At 39.0% G+C, this 20,599-nt stretch overlaps 1 protein-coding gene across 1 annotated transcript in view; it reads left to right on the forward strand.

Moving 5' to 3' along the window:
• LOC121941918 (cytoplasmic phosphatidylinositol transfer protein 1-like) overlaps positions 1 to 20,599 on the forward strand; it is an 87,786-nt gene that overhangs the window by 46,753 nt on the left and 20,434 nt on the right. The window contains exon 2 of the mRNA XM_042484903.2: positions 18,768 to 18,916. Within this exon, the coding sequence (XP_042340837.2) occupies positions 18,768 to 18,916 (149 nt within the window). The remainder of the gene's footprint in view (positions 1 to 18,767; positions 18,917 to 20,599) is intronic.

Below are 20,599 nucleotides of genomic sequence, written 5' to 3' on the forward strand. Positions count from 1 at the left end.
ATATTGTTGTCTATTGTTTGTTTAACCAATAATGTGTTCAGAATTTTTTTTTTCCACAATGTGTTACTGTCTGAATATGTAGGTTTGTACTACACTGCGATGCAGTATATATTAAGGCTTGCGGGATGGTATGGATTTTCATTAACACAGTGCAAAAACCAATGTATAACTGCAGTACATTATCAGTTAACCTGGCATGCTACTGCTATGTATGTGTTAGTATGCTCTGTGAGTGTGGTGAATTAATAATCAAACACTATACAGCATATTCCAATAGCACTCCTAATGAATGGTTTAGCTCCAAAAATGTAAAATCAGTACGTGGTGGCAGACTTTTAATCATGGCAGGCCGCCACAAATAAATGGATGCGTGGGAAACCCTGAGCTAATATTTTAAACCTGTTAATAACGGATAGTTAATGTTAGCCATGTGATGCTAACAGTTAGCCTCATCACTGAGTGTGTGTATGTGTGTGTGCAGGCGGGCTGTCAGACTCCTGCAGCAGTAACAGATGCAGCAGGGCACACAGCTCTACAATGAAATAGAATTTTAACCATTTAAAATGGTGAATTATATGGCTAGGACTAGGCAGCCTTCAGTGTTGTCCTTGTGACATGTAACCTGCACACAGAGGTGCTATAATACAATATAATAATTTGTTGTGGTACCCAAACTTTTTTTGGATTCTGGACAGTGGAATAGAGGCAGTCTTTTCATATAACCCCTTGTCTTTCTTTTGACCAGTTCAAATATAAACTGATTCCCCGGAAAGTTTGTACAGTCCTGAAGATATAAAATTATCCAGTAATCTGTAAGACAAACCCTTATGTTGCAAAGTACTGATGTATAGATTATTTCACATCTAAAAGGGCAGTAGTTTTGAAAGACAGAAGTACAGTACTCCTCTATATTTTTCCACTGTGACATTGTTCCATAGTAATTAAAAAGGCATTAATTGACCTACACTGTCTACACTGTTTACACTGTTTACACTGTTTATATTCCATTTTTCCCAAATTACTGTTTTGTTTTTTTTTACCTTTCCTCCCATCACTAATAATAATCTGTGTTTAACTGGAGCTCCTGATAATAAAACATGGTGACACTGTTGATTAGGAAAAAACTAGTGTTATGAATAAACAGTAAAAATTTAGATGTCATGTAAAAGCAAACCCTCTCAGCTTGATGTCATTTTTTCATCACCAGGCTCAGACTGACTGATTTTCTGAATTTAAAACATCAAAACTGTAAGAAATGTAATTACGCCACGACAACTCTATAATATTCATTTCATTTCAGCACTAAAATGGAAACCCACATGAAATTTGATAGCAGTAGGCTATTAATTACACCGCTCTGACCTACCGCTTACCTCCATTCATGTTTCTCCCAATGGCTTGCCACATCCATCTCTTTTTTTCAGCAAATGTGGGTTGGCATTAATTAATTGTTCTGAACGCAGACTTGGCGATCGGTTAATGAATTCAGTCAATTAGATAATCACTCAAACTGTGAAAATGACAGTGCTGAATTCTGTGGCACTGAGCGCTGCTAGAGAAAAAGTGTAGCGAAAGCTGAGGATAAGTGATTATTTTAGTGCTACTGCCGTTTGGAGGTGGATAAAGAAAAAGGTGTTGAGTGTTTCAAGTGTGTGTGTTTGAGGGCATGCAGTGTGTAGAATAACCTCATCCCCTTTATCCACCCACCCACACACACACACACACACAAATATACATGTATGTTCACGACATCATCTTCACACTTTGAAAAGACAGAGCCGATGACACACAGAGCGCTGAACATATGTTCTGCCCCCGTTCACCCTGCTCCAAACACCACACACACTCACACAATCACACACACACAACATGGTGGCATGTTGCAGAGTGCTCTTCACACCACTCTCTTGTGACACACACACATGGGCTGCAGCAGCTGTGGGCGCCGCTCTGCAATTCATAGCACACTACCATGACCTTCACCTCAATGCCAACAGCTAACTGGGTTTTAGCCCAGCTCTGCACAGGCCGGGAGGATTTGACTCGATTTGTTTCGAGCATTTTTCAGTCCAGACAGGTGTAACATTATCCTGACAAGCCTGGCATTTAAATAGGCTGTTGAGGAAAATTTTAATGTGGAAATATTAGCCAAATTGTTTGGCGTGTCTTTAATGCTTCAACTTGTGCTCCTGGGACAGTAAGTTTCCAGTAATAGATTACCTTTTGTACTCCATGTAGATCTGCCAATCTGCCTGTGCAATAATTAAGAGTGATGATCTGGATGCTGCGTCAGAGCAGTGCAGTTATCTAAAATCTTGTGGCCGGTCGGAACCATGTATTTTCTATGGTTATGGTTAAAAGAAAAAAATGCTTCCTTTCCAGTATTTTTATTTATTTGATTCAACATCAGGATGATTTTTTTAAATAATTGTAAAGATTGTTCTTTATTTGTAAGTATTACAGTTTTTCAGACCTGGTAAAATCTTTGATAAAACACTCACCTATCTAAGTCAGTTAAAACATTGCTCTTTCCAGTACCTTCTTTACCTCACCTCTCCTGACCAACATCTTAGTGACAGGAAAGCATCCATTGAACTGTCTCTGGCATTGGATTTGTACATATAAATGTGTAGTGTGCATCATCTGTGTGCGCACAGGCCTGTCTGCATTTGTGATGAAATGATGAATAATAATCATTGTGTCCGAGGGGAGGCGTGTGTGGCGGGCGTATGCCTCAGCTGGCTGGCACTTTGTCCCATGTAAGCAGCAACTTGAAGCTGACAGGTATCAGGTTGAGTCACAGGTGGACACCTCAGCGCAGTTTGTTTCACTTAAAGGTCAAGGGAGCAGCCGTCAAAATCAATACACAACAGTTGAAACAGGTTTTTAGAAATCTGTTTCCGTTTAAATGTATTTCACTGTTTGCTTGGCCTTAAAATATTGTCATGCATGTATACTGACATTGACAAGGGGTCAATAATTGGTGGGATTAAACAGAATTCATTCAGTTTTTATGTCACTCACCTGTTTGCATTTTATTAAAGCTTAAAATTGTCTGAGTATGGTTGCCTCTGGCTCCAAAAAAACCCCAAAACCCAACAACATAGAAACAAAATTACATAGCTACGTCCATTATCTCATACAGTCTGTGATGCTAACACACCAAACTAAGGCAGTCACCATGGTAAGATTTTGTTGCTAAACTTTAGCATGTTAATTCATTTTATGCTGAGCATTCTGATGTAAGTGTTAAGCTCAAAGTGCCCCTTTGCAAAAGTACAGCCTCACAGGGCAGCAAGCAAGGCTGTCTTCACATGTAGAGGAATGTTATTCCCCACTAATGGAATAAGAAGTTCATTCTGTCAGATACAAATGTCTATCAGAACAGACTACTACCTTTATAGTCATAGTTAAATGAGAAATTCTGTCAGGAAAAAACATCTATCAGACTGGACTACTTCCTGTATACATCTGGAGAAGGTCATTCTGTCAGGTACAAATAAGTATCAGAATAGACATCTGCCTGTGTAAATGTAGTAAAATGTTCATCGTCGGTTATTCTTTCAGGTAAAACTATATCAGAATGAACTACTACTTGTAAAGATGCTTGCTGTTGTTGATTTAGTGAAGCAAAAAGATCTGAACGGGATGTTTTATTTTGAAAATTGATCGGATTTGCTGCCGTTGTGTCTTCCTGCATGACTTGCTTTGCAGCTTGAAGCAGCGAGCCTTTCCGTCGTTGCGGCTTCAATCTATAATCGCTGTGCTAAAACGGTGGATTAATGGTTTTGAGTGTCACACAACCGACGCGAAATGACTCACTCACTCAATGAGTTCACTATCGGTGTTTAATCCATGCACTTCTTAAGTCTAGAGAAGCCTCATGATTAAATTACTTTATCCACAGTTAAGTTAGCAGAGCGCTAACCAGGAAGTACATGAGCTCTACTTAGTCTTGAGAAGCAGCAGCATTTATTTACTGAAAACTGTGACTTACACTGCACATTTACTGCTGAGCTGACCACTTTCACTGACAGGCGAAGACCCGTTCCTCTGCTCTGCTCAGTGTGCTATGATGCATTCACTGACGCGCGTATGCTCACACATACACACACTGCCTTGTCTCTAAAGGAGCCACACCACTTACAACGCAATCTTACCAACAGATGCACAGAGTACTAGCCAGTCAGAGGCAGAGTAGGGCAGGTCATGACTTTTACCTCCTAAGGGGGAAAAATACAGTGTACTTTACCATCCTACACAAAGGCCTGGTGGGAGATCTCATTGGCCTGGAGGTACTCCGGGCCTGTAACACTGTAGGAGAAACAGTGGTAGTGTGAAAATGTACAGTCCTGCGGATTAAATTAGTCACCACAATAAAAGCACCAAAGTTTTGACATGCATATACAGAGCACGTTCCTTGTAACAGGTTGACTTTCCGTTCAGGAAAGGCATGAACGAAGGTGGAATAGATGTGAAGTTTGTTGAGGCGGATAGGACAGAAACGTACTACAGATGTTTCCCTGTCCTGCGTGTTGCTTTCTTGTGTTTCTGTTGCTCAGATTGTACATGCTGGGCAACACAAACAACTTGTCTCTGTCTTTTTCTATCTCACTAACTCAACCACTATCTTAACCATCTTTTTTATGTCTCGTTCATTTGCCCTTTTTGTCTCCTCCCTCTTGCCCTCATAGACACACACACACACACACACACACACACACACACACACACACACACACACACACACACACACACACACACACTAATTACACTCCTGGTCCACCTATTGACTGTCAGGCCTACAGCTGAATGATAATCTTATCTGGAGAGAGCAGCCCAGCGTGCTGCACACTGCCGCACAGTTGATTAAATGTGCAAAGAACACAGTTAGAAGATGGATGTGTGTGTGTGTGTGTGTGTGTGTGTGTGTCTTTGCCATCATAGGTAATGAAACTGCAAAGTAATGGGCCCATAGCTGTGCCAGCAGTATGGGATTGTGTATGTATGCATCTACATGTGTTTGATAGATGGATTCAGGACCGTCTGTGAGCCAGTGCAGTCCCACATGCTTTATAGAGCAGAGGTTAGATTGAATTTTTTTTTTCTTCAAATATGCATTTCATGGTGTTTATGGCCTGTATCCAATGAAATCTCCAAATTTAGTGAAATTTTCAGAAAAACTGAAGAATTAAGTTACTTTTATGGGTTGTGAGAATTCTTATACTTATAGTACTTTGGGCGATTCAGAGGTACAGATCTTAACCTCAAGGCTATCTCAATGCTCCATTTGATGTATTAATGACCATGGAAACATAGTTAATTGTAATTGAACAGCAAATTGATACTTTAGCCCACCCCACCCCCAATCCCCATATTGGGATAAGAATTGTTTTTTTTTAGCAGCAGTCCAAAAACGAAGGATGAATAAAACAAAATTGATCTATATATCTTTGTTTTTGCTTGATAAATGACAATTTATGGTAATTCTCCAGTGAATTAACTAATTTGAGTGATAAATGCAAAACTTATTGTGACAGGAAAAATATTCTCAATTATGCGTGGCAAGGTAGGGTACAACAACGATACAATTCAAAAGGCTTTTACAAAAGACATTTAGATATGAGGATATGATATGATATTAGATATAAAGGAAACTATACAATATAAAGAGACACATAAATAGTATTTAAAAAGAGCAAAGTTAAGTAGAAAATACAAATGAGACGACATGAAATAAGACATTTTAAGCAGGATAAAAAAGACTAGAGTCACTCAAAGACACTCATTTATTGGTAACTAAATAGTTAAGTTTACAGAAAAAAAAAACATGAAATACAAAACAGCCTTGACCTGTTTTTATTACGAAAGATGAAGCAACACATATTTTCTTACTAAAGACAAAAGTAGTGAGAGAAATACTAGATGTGTTAAGTGTAGGTGTGTTGTGAATATTGGTAGAAAAAGCATGTGTTGGACTACAGGCTGATTTTTAGGTAAGATATTCCTCCAGCTTGTCGCCTTTAAATAGATCACATAGTTTTCAGCCACACTTCGGGGATAGATATCAACAACATTCTCAGGTAAAGCATGAAATGGGTGGAATGGTTGAACAAACGACTGCTTTGTGTAGCCTGCAACGTTACGCACTCTCCGGGTTTACTCATGGATCACCTGTTCGTGCCACTGAGGTCACAAGGGAAAAATCAGCTGGTAAATAAAGCATGCTGTTTTCTGTTTTGAGTCATTTCTCTGGTCATTTACAGGCAGCAGAAGTAAACAGCCAACAAACTGCAAAAAAACATTTAAAAATCAATCATTTTAGTCTGCGTGAAAAGCAGTGTTTAAATGCCAGAAATAATCATAAAGAGATGTTGGTGTGTTTCATCAGGGAACATCTTAATTCATCTCACGTCCCTTGTTGTTCCCTGATATTGGTCAACTGAGTCTGGTCCAATTTTGCACCTCTGTCCACACTCCCTCCACCGTCGTTCATTTCTCAAGCCACTATTGCCTTGCTAATGCAGCCATCCATCAGTGTTAAAGGCTGAGTGTTTCTGGGGGTGAGAGGGGGCAAAAGCTGATTAGGTGAGAGCAGTAATAAAGCACCGGGGTTTTTTTCCTATTTGATGTACAAGATTTCCCTGAAATTTTGCTTGCTCATTTGTTTTCGTTAATGGTTACCACGACCTGCGCATGCACCATGACATCTATGGGAGATGGATCTCATCTTACTACTGTGATGCACCTTTAGGACGAGGAGGTTCTGTTCTTTTAGGTGACACTTCCCATTGTTACAATTTTATTCATACCAGTACTGCTTATCTGGGCTTATAGGCAGTCATTTAGACGTATAACTAGTTGTTAAAGGAGATATTGCAGCTACAGTTATTATTGCTATTGCAGTAATACCTTTTCCATTGCTGTAGACTGTGGCTTTTTTATTTGCATTTTGCATCATTTTTATGCCTCCGCGCCAGCGACAGCCATAGCTGGACGTATTATGTTCTGCTATTCTAATGGACTCAATAACACAGGATTTCCTTTAGAAATTTCCCCAAATTTGGCACAAATGTCCACTTGGACTCGAATGAACTGAAAGATTTTATGTCACCGTGATCTTGAGTCTATCTTATTCTTGTGAACGCGATATCTCAAGAAGGCCTTTGAGGGAATTTCCTCAAATGTGGCACAAACGTCCTCTTGGATTTAAGGATGAACTGATTAGAGTTTAATGGTCCAAGGTCAAAATCACGATGACACTATGTCCGTTTCATTTTCAACCCAGTATATCAGGAACATCTTGAGGGGCTTTCATTACATCTGGCACAAACATCTACTTGGACTCATGGATAAGCTGTTTTTAATTTTCATGGTCAAAGGTCACTGTGACCTCAAAACCACATTTTTGGCTGAAATTCAAGAATTCAGATGCTATTTATGACGGCTAAATCCCACCTGATACGTTAATGCGTTACACCACGGCACGACCTCTGGAGATGATCGCAAATGTTCTAGACAATGCTCATTATTCCAAAAATAGTACCAAAGTAGTACCAAAGTACCAGTTTATTTGACCCCCCTTCCTAATACCTTATATAAATAAATAAATACATAAATAAATAAATACTGATTATAAAAAGTAAAGAATATCTTCAAAGCAGAATAGAAGGGAGTCCTCTGGTGTTTTTATCAATGGTCTACAATATTCCTGGGCTGTCTTCCAGATAAAACATCTCCGCAGGTAATTCTTATAAAATTGCTATTAATAAAAACCATAGACCACCTTTCTGCCTGCGTTACCACAGGTCCTCAGCGTGTGATCGTGATAGCACTTGGTACATACGCGCTGCCCACACAGACTTATTCACAGGGTAAAGCAAGGAAAGCACTCTGAGCTCATTTATAGAAGCTGTGAGTCGAGGATTATTTTGATTCTTTTACCGTCATCTCCATAGCTGTTTCACTCTTTCAGGTGGAAAATAAGCAAGTAAAATCACATGAGCCCTTGGGCAAGAAAGGTCTCTTTTTTTCCCTCCAAAGTTGCTCTAATACGTTGTCCGTGTTTTAGTACCTGCCAAGCACAAAATGGTCTCTGTGTAGGGCTGCCATGGTGCTCCCGCAGGGCATTAGTGTGGCCCTTCTACAAGTGGAACACAGTGATTAGAAGAGCTATTAGTGTAGCTATTACTTCACAGTGACATTCAAACAGTGAGGTGTGCTGACCTGGGTGCTGAGGAGCAGTGCTGTTTGACTGTCGGCTAATCATGTCCTCACCGACTTTTGTTGCTCCTAAGAGTTTTCATGCAGAAGGTCATTTATTTTGCCAAAGTTACATTTAAAACAAAATATAAAATAGATTACTGGAATATAAAATGTAGCTAGTTTCTTGGCGCATCACTGCCTCCCTCTGGTGTGAACATCTATTTTGCATTAACTTGTCTAATTCATGTCTTACTCATCCCATGATGAATTGCAGTATGGGTCATTTGTGAATGCAGATTTCATTCCAACCCATGAAACATAATTTGCACACAGTCAAATGAGCCAATTAGCTTAGTTTGTGAAATAAATGTGTATAATGAGCTATTAAACGTGTGGCTTAATTTAATAATGGCTTTCATATGAATAACTTTTTACTTTAAAATGTGCATGAGATTTCATCTTGTTTTTACTGTCTTATTTGTCAGATGCTAACATCCACTTAAAGATTATGTGCAAAACCAGCATAGATTGGTTTTTCAGACTCTAGAAAATCAGTTTAACAAGTCACCTTGCTAAATGAAAATTAGATCTGAGTGGCTAAACCTGTTGATATCAGTTTTTTATTTTAACTGGTCACCAGTATAGTCAGAGTTGTTATCTGGTGGAGCGGCAAACAAAGAACAACTTGACTTGTAAATGTCACATATTGTAAAGGCAGTTTTGGGTGAACCTACAGTTTTGATTACTGTTAAAAATAAAATGAGGAGAAAGAACAATGAAGTGTTACCGGTGGTCATTTGACCAGTACATAAGGTAATGGCGATTTTTGTTGCCAGGAACTTTTGGCCCATCATTGTCCTTATTTTTCTAGTTAAACAAAGGTTTAAATCGTACACCATCTCTTCTCTGGACTAAGACAAACGTTTGCTTACTTACTTGCATGTTGACTCATAATAAAACACACCTAATTCAAATTGACTTAAACAAAAAATTAAACTCACCAAAACCGTCTTAGTTAGTCTCATTACAGGGATATTTTATAAGGAACTAATTACTTATTTGGAAACATAATGCAACATCATTAGTGATTTTGCAACAACTTTTGCTTATACGGAAGTTAGCTCACGAAACGGTTGCAGTGGTAATTGTATAATAAAAATGGCTGCCACTCTGATCATCCCGTTATGTTGATCACCATGGGGATTTCAGTCCTATTCTCATTTTATTTCTATGGTTTGCCACCTTCATAGAAACTCAAATGGAAACAGAGCAGGGATTCTTGATATGAAATACTTGGATGCTGAATAGAAACATTCATTTGTGATGGCACCATTGATCAAAGTTGAACAGTATCATACTATCCACTAATGCCTTGCAGATGTCTGAAACCAAACTGGCATAATGCTGGTTTGTGCTGGAGGGGTGTGGTTTTCTCTTCATTTCAACATTTGACAGTGTTTTACTATCATGTGTTCATGCCTGTTTCCAGTTCATCTTATTGGAACTCTTCCTCAACAACGATGAACTGAACTCAGACTTCTCTTGCTTAAACTGTTCCAGTGGTTGCAAACTGGGAAAAGCATTTGGCTCCTGTCCAACTTCCACCTCCACTTATGTTTAGAAGCCAAATTGAAATGCTTCCATCACCGTGTTTGTCCTACTGTACCAGTGAAGACAGAGTACTTTTAGGACTCCATATCTTTGACGAGTGATGTTGTCCCACAGAATAACGAGAGAGATTATCTCTCAATGGAGGGAAAATTATTCTACTCTTCACTCCATCCATCCTCGCCTGTCTGGGTTTATTGCTCTCATTCATTTGAGTTCCTGCTCCCCGTCCTTTGTGCACTGAGGCCGGAGGATGTAGTGATATATGGCCGTGTTCAGTCTGCTAATCGGTTCTCCTCCTCTCGCCGTCCTCTGTTTCATTTATTCCTCCATTCTTCCCCTATCCTTTCTTCTCTCTCTGCTGATTTACCAGTTCTGTGTCATCTGCTTATTGTGTTTTGGTCTCTTACCTCATTTTCTTCCTTTTTTTCTCCAGTCTCATCCCCCTCAACAACAACTACTGCAGCTTTACTGACAATAAAATGATGCCAGCTCTCCTCTTTCTTCGCCCTCTACTCCACTTTCTTGATGATGGTGCTGTAGAAATATCGACAGCACAGAAATGCTGAGGGAGTCCAGATGGACCACATATTGATTGATACAGCTTAACGCTGCAATATTGTTTATTCATATTGTGTTTCTCCAGTCCAGCAGTACGTCTGGATGTCTAACAGTCAGTCTAGACCTCTTTAAGTACTTAGAAATGTGAACAACACTTTTCTTTTCCCTCTTTTTTTAGTTCATGAATGGAACTACTTGTGCTTAAGGGCTTGTTAAGATTGCATTGAATTAACCACTTTTTCCCAGATGGGCTAGGCCTATGCTATTTAATAGAAACACTTCAGGGGTGCAGAAATAAATGAAATTAAATTGAACTGGATTGAAAAATTGATGTGTGAATAATTTATATTACGTCAGACGCAACTGATTTAAAGTATCGTTGCCAGACATGTTGAATGCAAATAAATAATTGTATTAATTTACTTAATTGAAAACTATCCAGATATATTATGGATTGGAGGTCATAAAGTAGGAGTTATGCGACAGTTTTTCCGATCCTGGCAGTTTTTGCTGTCATGTTTTACTGAGCGGTGTATTTGAAATCTGAAACATAACTTTATTCAGTGATCTGGAGACATAAGAATATTGTGCTTCATGCAAAGGTATCTTTGTCTTTACTGGACGGATTGCAGGGAAGAGATTGACAAGGAATGGGAGAGAGGTTAAAGTTTGCATGGAAAGAAGAAATATTCCAACTATTTTCTGCAAAAAGCTTTTTTATGAGGACAAACTGTAACATCTAGGACAACTTGGAAACCCTGTAGCATATAGAATGAACCAAAGCCATTTTTTTTTTTATTAACGTGTACTTAATGTGTAATTTAATGTGTAACTTTCCCATGTTTTGTGTTCAAGGACCTTTTGGCAACACCAATTTTTGAAACTGGTCCAGCCTTGAGCTAGAGGGCTGCATCCGGCTGCAATGTAACCACTCTGGGCACATGCAGTGTCAATGTACGTTGAGTCTGGTGTAGCAGTGGGGACTTTGGGGCTGCTTCTGTTTAAACTAAAGGGGTTTTTTTAAGAAAAATGTCTATCTCAGTTGGGATCTTTTCCATAATGTTATCAAACACTCTCAATAATCTGAGCAAGTGGACATAAATAGTAAGTTTAAGAAACTGAAATTCAGATTGTTTTGACTGTGCAGATAAAAATCTCTAACCTGGCGGGATAACACGCTGTCAAAACAGCAACTAGAGAGTCTGTGTCCCTTCTGTTTATATGTCCTCAGTTGTATTTGTGCATGAGAATACACTAAGGGAAAAGATACAGAAAATTAATATTTTCCGCAGTGGGCCCAATTAAAAAAATGTGTTTGTGATCAAACACTGAGATCAGTCAAATCAGTGGCTCACACTATATTATATATTATAGTTTTAAGTTTGGAAATGATAAGTAGTTCAGATGCTGTATGCAGACACTCAAGCAGGACACGGTTGTAGGTTGTGATTTCACACCCGTCAGACCACCAGTGGATTTTGGGGATGAACGACCTACACCAGAACCCTGTAATAGGGGTTGATGATGACAACACACTCTAGTTTATTGGCACTGATTAATGAGCAACAACAAACCAGAGTGGCTCGTCATTAGACAAATCGAATAAGGACGAGGCAAGTACTGGCCTCTTTGTGCCGGCTACATCATGTAGCTAAATGATTGATCATGCTGTGAGGATTTCAGAAAAGAGACAGAGTGAGTAGTGCTTCAGCGCTGCGGTGTTCTCAGAAGTGATTGCCTGTTTTGCTTCAAGGGTGTCGGGGGGGGGGGGCAGGCTTTTATTTGTTGTTGTGAAAATCTTCACTATTGTGCCGCAGCCTGGTTTGACTTGTTCATGGTCGAGTGCATTTATCATAGTATCCTCAAATGTTTCAAATAATTGCACCGGCCCCTCAGGCCGAGATAACGTATGCACGTCGTCGATATTTTAAGAAGTTGATGACCGAGGCTCGATAACGGAGTAAACAGAAAAGGCCCTTTCTTGTCTAAATGGACGTTAAATCAGACTGATGTCAGACTTAACTACCACAGTAACCCTGTCCAACTGTACCTGTGTCGTTTTATGTACAAGTTTGTCCTCATTCATCAGCCAAAAAACCCTCTCGTCCTCTTTTCAGTCCCCTTCCTCAGCTTGTCCTCTGTCTCAGTGTCTGTAAATTCACCCCATTGACCTCCCTCATTTTGTATGTGGCATGAAGAAGAGTGAGAGTGCCTGCATTATTTACAGTAGCTCTTAAACCAGCAAGCTCACCACAGCCTCGAGCTGTTTATAGAAACGCCGCCTTTTCTTTCGAGACTTCAGTGATATGGTGAACTTTTTATTAATGGAGCTGATGTGCACACGATTGAGGGGAGAAGAGACTGAATCTACAGAAGGTAATGCAAAAAGAACATATTATGCAATTTGTTCTGGCTGTTAGGGTACACGCAGTGAGGGATAAGAGTGCTAATGTAATAACTTCAGCTCATATATGCTGCATTATTAAATGAACACACAAGTGGGCAGAGGGCTTTTTTCCATTTTAAACAGTGAATTACATAACACAGCTCTACCAGGATTTGTATTTGAAAACATGCTCATTTTAAGTGCTGATCTTTTTGACATTCTCTATGATTAATTTATTTCGACTGACTGAAGTGTCTCAAGAGCAAGCACATTAATGACAGACAGTATTATACTACAAAGCCGCCCAAATGGGATCATTAAAACGAACCAACTACCAGTATCAGTATCAGTATTAGGTAACAAATGGAAGCTGGTCATTAATTTCAGAACTGCGGTACAGGGTGTAGTGGGAATTCGAATTTGAACGTACATAGGCACATAAGATGTCATACAAACAAGTAGATAATAACAAACATAGCTAGATTTGTGCAGGAGAGGTAAAAAACCCGAAGGGGCTCATAGTGATAACCCCCCCTCTAAAATGTACAATTTCTCTCTCTAATATGACAATATAACAGAAAAACAAGTAGTTATAATAATCATAAATGGAACAAACACTTTATACACACAACACATCAACACAGTTAATACATTGCCGACAGCATAGGTGTTTTTTTCATGTTAGACCTAAATGAGAAAAATGATGGATACGTTTAAATGAAGTGAGCAGTGTGCAGAGCCTTCACACTGTGTACGGGTCAATTCAGGGCTGATCTTACTGACACTTAAAATGTCCTTTAGGTGTGCCGTGACTGCTAAAAATGTCCTTTTGCTTGATGCATTTCATAATCTTTCAACATGACAGCCCTCCACCACACCGCACTTACTGAACTGAACTTTTAGTGGCTGCTTGATTCTGCGTCACTGCTGTTCAAGTTGGTTTAGGACATTTTAAGCACAAGTTATATAATATAAAGAACCATAATTAATAGTTTTATATTAACAATGGATGACATGACTACTTGAATGTGAAAGGGATTGCTTTTAGTAATGAATGAACCCTCAGGGAATTAATGCTTGACTCTCTGGTTCCGCTACGAAGCTTTACAGAGTCTCTTTAAGCTCATAGTTTTGGTTTTTTGTATACTGTTTTCAGGGGAAAAAGTGGTGAAAACCTTCTGTGCACTTTTTGCCTGGCTCCAATCTGTGCACTTTTTTTCCTGGCAACAAATGAACACACTTATCAATTGGCTGTATGAACATTTTGGAAATTTTAGCATCTAAAGAGACATATTTATCTCAGGAGTTGGTGGAGACAAAAAGCTGAAAGAAGAGTAAATATTGGACCTATAATCATCAGGTGAGCAGAAAATAACTCCAAATTGTAGACTGTTAAAATAATGGTGATGGGCTGCAGTTTTTTTGCACCTCAGTATTGGCTGTCATTTTTAAAAATGAAAGCTGTCCGCTGAATTTCAAAATATGCAAATGTTTGCTAACAAGTCGTCAATATCAATTTAATTGATGGAGTAATAATAATATATCAGTGGTGTATTTACAGCTTGTTCCTCGTGTCCCAAGTAGTCAACAAAGGAAGGAATAGTTTGACATTTTGGAAATTCACTTGTTCTGTGTCTCTCCAGGTAGTTGGATAAGAAGATTGATGAGTGGTAGGTATGGAACTGAAACCAAAGATTTAGTCTAGTTTAGCAGAAAGACTTCAGGCAAGAGGAAACCGCTACAGTAGTTACATCCAGAGATCAAAAATAGGCATACCAGCACATGTAAACTCTGAGATAAAAAGTATATTTCCTAAATATTGGCCCCTGCCTTTAATAAATGATGAATTGGAATTTTAGAAGTCTTAACCCAGACAGGATGTTTTCAGTTGAGGTCAGCTAAATCTAGGACGTATACTTTTGATATGTTAGGGTTATTTGCTTGAAAAACTGAAAAATGACAATTAATCATAATCATTATAGTATAGTAGCAGATTTACTGTTGATTTTATGAATCAGTCAATCAATTCAGGTGAAAGCCAAATCAAACTTTAAAATTTCTCTTACTGTACTGTGGCTCTTCATTGCTGTCACCGTGTAAACAGTGTACAACAGTAGACACACAAAAATGCCCAATAACACGTTTCTGGCTGCGGCAGAGGTCAGCCAAACGCTGTATGTCTTAATGTTCGTGTCTGATCTTAACCTGCTGCCGTGTCTGGCTTTCCAGTCGGGGAATGTTGTGCTCAGACAAACTACTCCAGGTCTTTCATTCTTTGTATGTATCTTTTCTTAATATCTGTGTCCTTTTTGGACACCACTATCTTACACGTATACCGTTGTTTAGAGTAGATAGAGAGAAAGTGGAAGTGAGTCATTGCGTCGTTGCCCTTTTAAAGTTTCATAGTCAAATTATTCTGCAGCACCACAGAGGACACAGAACCAAGGTGCTGCAGCTACGTTTTTGACCTTTAACGCATAGATTGTGTGCATAATGTGGAAGGAGTTTGGTGTCCAAAGGCATTGCATTCATCACTGGTTCCTTTGTGTGTGAGAGAGTTAATGTACATAATAGTGTGTTTGTGTGCACACCTGTGTGTCTTTGTACTGCAGATTTAATGTGTTTATCTTGCTGCTGTACTTAAATTAAATTACTGCAAACTTTGAAATCTTTTTTTTCGTTAAATGGAAGGATTAAACCCACAGGAAAGGGTTGTGTGAAATGCAATAAAGGGTGATTTTTCTGCACCACACCTGAATTAATCAGAATTAATCAAATCTATTCTAATTCATCACCCTTGTCCTACAGCAGGTTAAAGCCTCTTTCCTCTGGTGGGTGTGTCTATTTTTCAGATGATTACACTCTTGTCTCTGGGGCAGAATTGTCCATTGAAAGCTCTGCTGAGCATAAAAATGACCGCCTCAGTGAAACACTGAGACTTATTTGATACAGAGGGTAGAGTTAAGTCTAACCCTAGCTATTAGCTTAGTTAGCACAGTAAATTTACAGCAATGGTTAGCTGTGATAATGTTATTGCTAATTCCCTCTAGTGAAAATAAAAGGCTTTAAAAAAAATAACTTAAGTGGTCTTTAAATATAACCAAATGCTGTGCAAAACTTTTTTTAGGCAGTCAGATTGTTTTCGGTAACTTTGATCAACTAAAAAGACAAAGGAATAGCGACAGCTATGGCTACTATATCCTGAGAATCTTTAGTAACGTCATGGCTGTGTTACCTCACCAGTATTTTTGTGTGGAAGTGACTTGTTAATGGATTACATCCACCTGTCACTCAAAACGGCCACACCCTTAATTATGTGTAACTTAATGACTTAATAACATCTAAAACTGCATGTTAAATAAAAATCCACCCACGTATAGTTTTCATGAATGGTAAAATTAGCTATAGAGTTCGAAACCAGGCTTGAAGCATGTAAACACATTGGGCATTTTAACATTGGGGTCTATGGGGATTGACGTGCTTTCGTAGCCAGCCTCTAGTGGCTATTTAAGGAACTGTGTTAATGATTGTTTTAATTTAATTTTTTTTTTTAAATTGTATTTCTAATAAATTTCATGAAGCATCACACATTATCATGCAAGTGTTAAAATCTGGAAGCCACAGATGCCCTCACTATGCAAATCTCCAATGAGGCAGTTTTCCACCCTTCCACTAGGCCCGCTGTAATGACTTGCACGGCTTTACATAATTGTTTCATTTATTTAAGCACACATCTGTAAAATCTGCATATCCATCAGAGGTTTTCACCAGCAGCTTACACCATTTTTAGCCCCTTCCCCTCCTGGGAATTATTTTGGGTGAGCACCTTACATTTTCTCCCCTGACAGCATTTCACAGTTCAGCCAACAGCCGTGACAGGTGAAGGTCGGGGAGAGAGGGAATGTGGAATCCAGGGGAATAAGGTTGATGTAGCGCTCCTTCATTACCAGTGCCTTATACTTTCACTTGTGAGATTTCTTTTTAAACTGAAGCACATGTGTGTAGCAGAGGGAAGAGAGGACATATGGTTCGTGAGCAGCAGTGCAGCTTTACTTGTTCACAGCCTGTAACAAATAAAAGGATTATCATCACTGGCCATCATCAAACCCTCTTTTTCTTGCCATTTGTGCCTGATTTTTTTCTTATATTTCCTTCTGTCTTACTTACAATCTGTCAAATATTCAGTTGTATCTCTTTTCTCTGCCTTTGATTGAATTTCAGCTCCGCCTTCTCATTAAAAATCCTCAAGTTTCCCTCCTTTGATGCTCCTCAGTCTCTCTCTCAGCTCCTTTTCTCCCTCTTTGAAATCCTTCATTTATTTCCATATCGCTCCCACTTCTTTCCCGGGTCTTTTGTCACCAACAGAAGCTTTGGATCGAGAACGTGAAGATTGCAGATCAAAAGCAGACAGACATGCTGTCTTCAAATCAGTCAATCCACAGTTTATTGCTTGAATAAAGTGAACATGCTTCAGGGCATCTAATACTAAAAGTTGTTATTGCATGGCCGGAGTATTTAATTAGCTGAATGTAGTCCAATGTGTACAAATGCCACAGAGTCACAGCCATTAAGAAAAAAAGTAGCTTAGCCAGAAACCAGCTCTAAGCCTGGCCTTTCATTGAAGAAGCGTTGCTGCTACAGAGGCTGACGTGACTTTGCTTTGTTATACTGAGCTCTTTCTCCACTATGTCTTGAAAATAAGGTAATGAATAAACAATGAGTGTTGACTCAGGGCCAAGTGGACAGATGATTCATGGCCAAACACATCCAAACATCTGCTTTTCACCTTGTCGAGGAGTACAGTTTCTCACTTTCTGTCAGCGTCAGGGAAGAAATAAAGAACAGTGGAAGTAGTTTATTATTTCAAGGTAATACTGAACCCTGAAGTTCAATTTATTGTTTAAATACTGCAACATTTCTACTTTCCAATAGTTTTGATTTAATTTCCAAGATGATTTCATACACAATAGTGGCACCGCAATATTTTCTGATTATGAGTCCTTTATCATTATCAGTGTTTGTATTGTTGTTCCTGTCCCGGCTTCCTGTTCCTGTCATCATTTTGCTTGATGACAAATTAGCGAATGTTGGTATAATGAAAAATGAAAAGATCCAGGTGGGATATGTTTTATGATTGATAGACAATGGCTGTGTTTCACTGCATCAGCCGTGTGTGTGACTCATGTATTGTATCTATTTTAGAACACAGTGGTGCAGGAATTAATCCTAAAACCTGCAAATGAGTTACTATTTTTGCACTCGCAGTTCCCTTGTCTCAAAGTCAATGGGTTTTTTGAATGGGTTTTTGGTTGGCTGAAATAAGGTCTGTTGTTAACACAAGCTTACATGATTTTTACTTCTTTTTTTTTTACCAAGACATAAAATATGTCACGTAAATACCCCACTCCTAAACACTGAAGCTTTTATGTGTCTTAAAAAGGACCGTTGCTTACAGCTGAATAAATTACATGATGGGACGTTATCACACAGAACACAGCTTTACAGCCTTGTCATGGTGGCGACGTTTAAGTCACATGACCTTGGTGTAGTTTGTTTATAGTCTAATGTTGGCATTTTACTTTTGGCAATTGCATTTATGTGTCAGAAATTTTAAAAGTAGTGTTCATTTGTTAAGATTATCTTGATGACCAAAATGTGATAGAATGAAATGTTTCTTTGCTACAAAGCTTAGTTTTCGGCAATAATCCAAAATGCAATGGAGAAAAAAATGGGATACAAACAAAGTGGCTTGGACTGAGCCAAACAGTACTGTTCCAGCCAATCATCAGCTTTTATATCAAGAACATGTGTTATGATCAAGAGCTCCAGAACAGCTACTAAGTGGATGTTATGGTGATTTGACCTATAAGCATTTTGGCTGTCAAAATATTTGTAAATCTTTGACTGCAGTCCCAACGTACTAATGTTTCCAAGCTAGATTCCCAAAGCAGTTGTTGTCAGACAATAGTATGTAAACTTATCCTGTTTGTGTGTTTTTGTCTTCCAGTACCGGATTGGGCAGCTGTACATGATCAGTAAACACAGCCATGAGCAGAGTGATAGAGGAGAGGGAGTGGAGGTAGTCCAGAATGAACCGTTTGAAGACCCGGCACACGGCCAAGGACAGTTCACAGAGAAACGAGTCTACCTCAACAGGTCAGTGGAGCCCATCTTTTTCAGTTTATGGTCAAACTTTATTAATTTATGTGTATGGACTACTCTTAAACTCTGGCTGTTCACACATTGTTGCTTGAAGTGGAAACAGATACCCTTCACACACAATGTTTCCAAGTGGTTATTATTATTTAACGCTTTCTGCTCTCAGCCATTTCGGCTACTAGGGAAAGTAACTGCAATAACTTACACTGATACTCTTAAGTAACTAGCTATGGATATCTACCAGAGAAAACTAAATCTTGTCCAATCCTCATCCTGTTTTGGTTGCACAATAGTTGACACACTTTCCTTGTGATATAAATTCAGCCAATTGAGGTTGTACTTGGTGGCAGACAGACCTGTACAGTAAAAGCGAAGCTTATAGGGGACCAGTCTAAATGCTGATGGTGTCATTATTCTAAAGCTATTACATCGTGCAGTCAGCATTTAGTAAGCCTGGGAAGGTTTTCAAACACACATATACACGTGTTGGTCACTGCAAGTTGTTACTGGCAGGGTGTCCCAAGATACTTATCCATCACTGATATATATCACCCCACAGTGATGCATTTCACTGCATCTCATGTGGACTGATAGGTGTGTTTGGGCATGAAGATGCACATTGATCCTTACACACACACACACACATACACAAACACACACACACACACACACACACACGCACACATTAGACCCACGTGAATCAATGAGAGATGACAGAGAAAAGGATGGAAAATGTATGAGTAAAAGAAAATGACAGAGAAAGAAAGAGAAGAATAAGGGCCAGAGAGGGAGAATAGAGAGGTGGGGACAGAGATGCTGTAGGCCATTTATTTAAGCACAAATACCCGAGTCAGCGTTCGCTATGCCGGGGAGGTAATTATGCTGAGTCAGCACAGCTCTGCTCTTCAGAGGAAAGGAGAGGGAGAAGGCAGCGATAATTTGGGCCTCCATTCAAGTATTTGCATGCCATGCGCGGCGTATTTAATGAAAGAACTAAGAATAAAAATAAAACATTATAGACACAATTTCACCAGTTTTACAGTGGCCAAAGGTTTTGTTTGGTTCGTAAGGGAATCCTGGTTTGGACAGCAAACGAAGGGAAGTTGTTGCATTAATAACCCCCGGGACATTATCAAGCCATTGCACCTTTTATTTTTAAACTCCATTGTGTTTTACAGTGCTTCAAGCCAGTTTATTTGTCAATACAATTGATTTTTTAATGTTTCATAATAAGACTTTGACCCATGGAAGGAATTTTAATCGAGATTTTATCAAGAAAGAATCAAGCTTAGATGGAGAAAGACAAAACACTGACCTTTTCGGTGGAGCTGACATTTTGTTAAGGTAAAATGTTCATTTCCGGGGGTGAGCAGGAGATGAGAATCCCATGGAAAGCTGTGGCTCCCTCTTTCACACATGCATTCACAGTAACGCTTCAGTCCTGTCATGAAAGGAGAAGAGGTGATTTGTTAAAGAGAAGATTTTTTCGTATTCTGTCATGGAAGCAAACTAATCATGTTAATGCTGATGACCACATCACAGACAATCTCATAATCTGTGTATATCCATGTGTGCTATGAATGAAAAGTGCTCACTAATGAAATGAATGAAAAAGGAAGAAACGCTCAAAAGGACAGAGGAAGTCTGCAGTGTAAGATCCAAAAATAACCAAACCACAAG

This window comes from Plectropomus leopardus, chromosome 3, assembly GCF_026936395.1.
Source record: "Plectropomus leopardus strain MGB_pleo_1.0 chromosome 3, ASM2693639v1, whole genome shotgun sequence".
Taxonomy (NCBI): Eukaryota; Metazoa; Chordata; class Actinopteri; order Perciformes; family Serranidae; genus Plectropomus; species Plectropomus leopardus.